The sequence below is a fragment of the Penaeus chinensis genome, chromosome 4, assembly GCF_019202785.1.
Source record: "Penaeus chinensis breed Huanghai No. 1 chromosome 4, ASM1920278v2, whole genome shotgun sequence".
NCBI lineage: Eukaryota > Metazoa > Arthropoda > Malacostraca > Decapoda > Penaeidae > Penaeus > Penaeus chinensis.
In genome coordinates, this window is record NC_061822.1 from 45,217,196 (window position 1) to 45,222,195 (window position 5,000).

General features: G+C 35.3%; 1 protein-coding gene across 1 annotated transcript in view; it reads right to left on the bottom strand.

Moving 5' to 3' along the window:
• Positions 1-3,775: 3,775 nt before the first annotated feature.
• The window catches only part of LOC125025308 (probable helicase with zinc finger domain), a 21,374-nt gene continuing 20,149 nt past the window's right edge, over positions 3,776-5,000 (bottom strand). Inside the window, exon 15 of the mRNA XM_047613283.1 lies at positions 3,776-5,000. This exon is cut by the window's right edge and continues 1,082 nt beyond it. Within this exon, the coding sequence (XP_047469239.1) occupies positions 4,870-5,000 (131 nt within the window). The 3' untranslated portion in view covers positions 3,776-4,869.

The window sequence follows — 5,000 nt, forward strand, 5'->3', positions numbered from 1 at the left end:
TTTCCTAATGAAGGTGACTGGATCTCTTTGTAAAAGAAGGAGAGGTGAAGGGATTAACATAGGAAATCAGAAGGGAGGAGAAAGGCGAGTAGATGATGATGAAAGTGCGGTACGAGAGATAGTGGACAAGAAAGAAGAAAAGGGATAGGTAGTTGGAGGGAAAGAGAATAAAGGGGGGAGAGGATGGTGGAATTGGAGAAGGAAGAGGAGGAAGACCATATCACTGATCCCCTTCATTCTGCCTCCCCTTACAATACAAAGTACAAATGTCATTATACACAAGTGTATGTATATATGCACAAATGTACACATACAGCTACACATACAGTACATAAGATACTTTAAAAATCCCATCCTTACCAAATTTGTTCTTATCAAAGTACTTCAAAATAGTGATATCATATATCTACTTTGTTCTACCCAATACATCTTTTTCTTTACATAGTTTATCTAATTTATATATATATTTTTTTTATGTTATTTTTTTCTTCTCGTCTGAACTTTTATTTTTTATTTCTTCTAATGCAACGTAATTTGTGTGAATGTTGGAGTGAGTGAGTGAGTGAGTGAGTGAGTGAGTGAGTGAGTGAGTGAGTGAGTGAGTGTGCACGTGAGTATGTGCACATGCAAGCATGTGTATCAATATGCTTGCATGTGTGTGTATGTGTATATGGGTGAATATGTGTATATATGGGTGTGTGAATATGTGTTTGTGTTTTTGGCCATTCTTTATGCATGACTGTTAGTGTATATGTGTATGTATACATGTATATGTGTATATGCATATTTGTATGAGTGAGAATGAGTTTATGTGTGTATTTTTATGGGAGAATGTAGTGTATTTTACTGCATAACACACAGTGAACGTGCACACGCACGCGCGCACACACACACACACACACACACACACACACACATACACACACACACACACACACACACACACACACACACACACACACACACACATACACACACACACACACACACACACACACACACACACACACACACACACACACACACACACACACACACACACACACACACACACACACACACACACACACACACACACACACACACACACACACACACACACACACACACACACACACACACACACACACACACACACACACACACACACAAACACACACATACATACATACACACACACACACACACACACACACACACACACACACACACACACACACACACACACACACACACACACAAACACACACACACACACACACACACAAATACCGATAATAATCAATTTATCTAAAAAAAACTGTACACGTTTACAATTCAAGACTGGTAACATAAAAGTCCTATCCACTCTTATAGGCTGCTCTTTACACATCAATAATACCATGTACCCACGCAGTACACAAACCTCGTCAAGATGCACATATGTCATTTAAACACTACCTCTTTTTTTGTCCAATCACATAATTCCTAAATCACCTGCTGAACTGACCAATAAGGAAGTGGATTTACATTGTGGTTCCGCATTTTACACATACCATGAGAATGCACTCACATCTTTTAGTCTTCTTTCAAAACCTACATCACACATTTCACAAAGTCTCATGAAAATATATCATTCTTTAAAATTTAACACAAGGCTTCTAAGTCTTTATGTTACTCTAAATATACAGAAAAAATCTTGACTTCTATCCTCAGAAACATGGTAATTTTTAAACCTGTTCATGCAAGTGGATTCACTAGTACCACTACAAGTCACTACATATCACCAAGAACAGTGACAAATCTGTATTTCATAATGAACTAAAAAGATCTAAGTCTGTACAAGAACCACTGACAAGTTGCACTTTTGAAACTTCCTGGACATAATGAATAAAAGGGTTTGTCTAAGTACATTTACCCTACTGAATCAAAGGCAAATCAAATTGAAATTATCCTTGATAGACTAGCCCACTGATACAGTTACAATATTGGTTAAGAGACAGGGAGAAAGTGGGAGAGATGGAGAGGGTAAAGATGAAGGTGAAGGCAATGGAAAGGGAGAGGAAGAGGGAGTGGAGGAGGACAGTTTGTGTGTTTGTGTGCTTTTGCGGTGTGGATTGATTAAGGCCTATTAAAGCATATATCATTGTCTTCCTTGGTATAACCTGTAGCAGACCAACTTGACCAAATGTATATGCCTTCTTTTCATTACAAATTCTGACATTTCTGCCTAGAATCCAAAGTTCTCTAATTGTATTTGCTCTCAGGCTACCTTCTTCTCAACAAAATTGAATCCCATGTTATGTAAGCCTGTGAACCTAAACAACATAAATAATGATTACTTTCCAAACACACACCCAACACATAAATGGAAAAGAAGTGAAGGAAATGAAAAAAGAAAGGGCAAATGTAACAGATCTGTAGCAGAAGGAAAAATCACTTCTGAAAACTACACCAATCGGCTTACTCATGACGTCACCCTTCAATTGCACGTTTTCCGCTCACCAAAGATTCAGTAACATTCCCATCTGGTGTTCTTTCTCTCTAATGCCTACTTATGAATACAAAATCACAGTTACTAGAAATATGAAGCGGACATAACATCAAAAAGTTAGCTATCCATGGATAATAAGCCTAAAGCTGAGACACATGCCCACAATGTTATCAATATACTTATTAGTTTTTTTTTTTTTTTTTTTTTTTTTTTTTTTTTCTGGTGACAGCTGGGTTCAAACTCCCTATCAAAGAGGTTTGATTCATGTGAGAACTTACTGTACTGTAATGACTAAAAACACTTTTGTCCATTGCAGTCAGCTAAGAGCTAGAAAGGTTATATTTTAATATCTTCATTCTTTAAAAGTTATCTTTATGCAATATATATTTTTTATCTTTTAAACATTTTTGTTTTATTTTTAACTCATTTTTTGTATTTTTTTTTACACTTATTCTAACAATTATCACTGTTAATACTTTCTATCAACCTGCCTTTGTAACTATAAACATAACAGATTATTCTTTTTTTTGCTTTTTTTTTTGTTTTTTTTTTATATACATATATATATTTTTTATTTTTTTTTGTTTTTTTTTTTGTTTTTTAAGAAAAATGTCACTGCACACCTACTCTAACAAAGGAACTATTTCCTACAATATCCATAGTAGCATGAATTAAATTACCACCAAAACACATACAGCATTAACAACTGATACCTTACTCCATCTAACCTATCTATCAACTTGTATGACTATTTTGACATTTGAATATTTTCTTTTCTTTTTTTGTTTATTTTATTTTTGTATTTTTCACTTTTATTTTATTATTTTTTTTTTTTTACATTTTAAAAGCCAACACTGGAATGACATCAAATATATACTGACTTACAAATATTAAATCTAGTATTTATCTTGGCTGTACCGAATCTCTGATGGCAGCCACTTTATTTCAATCTTTGGGTACTCTCCTAGTATAACAGAAAGAATAGAGGACAAGAGGAGAAGGGGAGAGGGAGGGAGAATTAGAAAGGGAGGGTAGAATGCAGAAGGAGAGAGGGAGAGAGGGAGAGAGGGAGAGAGAGAGGGAGGGGGGAGGGGGAGGGGGAGGGGGAGGGGGAGGGGGAGGGAGAGAGAGAGATAGAGAGAGAGAGAGAGAGAGAGAGAGAGAGAGAGAGAGAGAGAGAGAGAGAGTGTAACATATGTGATAATATAATAAACTGTTCAATTACAAAACTTAAGAGAGGATACTAAAGAAAGAGAGCAGGAAAGAAAGAAACATCAAATATTCTTTGTTTTCCTCCCATTCCCTCTTTCTTGCTATTTCACTCCATTTCCAGGTGGGGTGGGATGGGGTGGGCAGTGAATGGCAGTACAAAAACCCAGGTACAAAGACAGACCTACTGGTCCGTTGCAATTATTCATGTCTTCAGTGGTCTTGCACAGCACAACTTAGAGCTAATAACTACTACTTGTACTAATACCTACAATCAATGAATACAAATAGGCCTTTCAACATTGCACTTAGTTGAATAAAGACAAGATAAACTACTTTTGCTCTGTAATGCCATGGGAGTGAAAGAAGCTATATATACACAAAAGGAAAAAATATACAAATGTCAATATCTACTATCTAAAAATTTTTTTTTGTTCTTTTTTTGTTTTGATTTTTTTTATGCAAATTTGTTTATGAAGGATGCTGTTTAACATAGTACATAGTCAAATCATAATACTCAACAGTGGAATTAAATAATAAAAGGAAACGCATACATATCTATCTACACATTTGTATATATGTATGTATAAATACATGATCTATTTTTTTGTCTGCCTGTATATATGTATAATTATTACATACATGTATACATCTAAAGCTCCACAAATGCATACATACAAATGCAAAAGCATACCATATCCACATACATGTGTCCATATGCTTGCAAAAATGCACAAACACAGACACGTGTACAGACACAGGTACAAAGACACATACACACGCAGATGTACTCACACAAAATTCTATTACTACAGGGAAATAAAAGAACCAAAAATACTGACGGCAATCACTGCATAAAATTTACCAGTGTAAATTAGATATGAAAAAGTGGAATCTCACCAATTCAATTTAACCATACCAGGCAAAATATAATAGGTCATATCATACCATCAATTATATGTGCATCTACATTCAAAAATGTTTCATATAACCATCCTGAATGCCTGAAGCCCTTATCCAACTTATATGAATGATTTTACACATCCTGAGTTCTTGCCTAGTATGTATTTTCAATGCAAACTCTTGCTAACACTTGCTAACTCTCTTATGATTTGGATGTAAACGCAATGCATTTCAATATGGATTTGAACTGGTGAGGTTCGCTATTATTTAAGAAAATTAAAATATTACTGGAAATGCTGATATAGATGATTATTTGATGTATACAGCCTCTTATCACCCAGATCTTTGAGTGCATACTCGCACTCCTCACCTTTCTCAGAATCTGAAGATTGAAGAGACGACCTGACGACTCCTG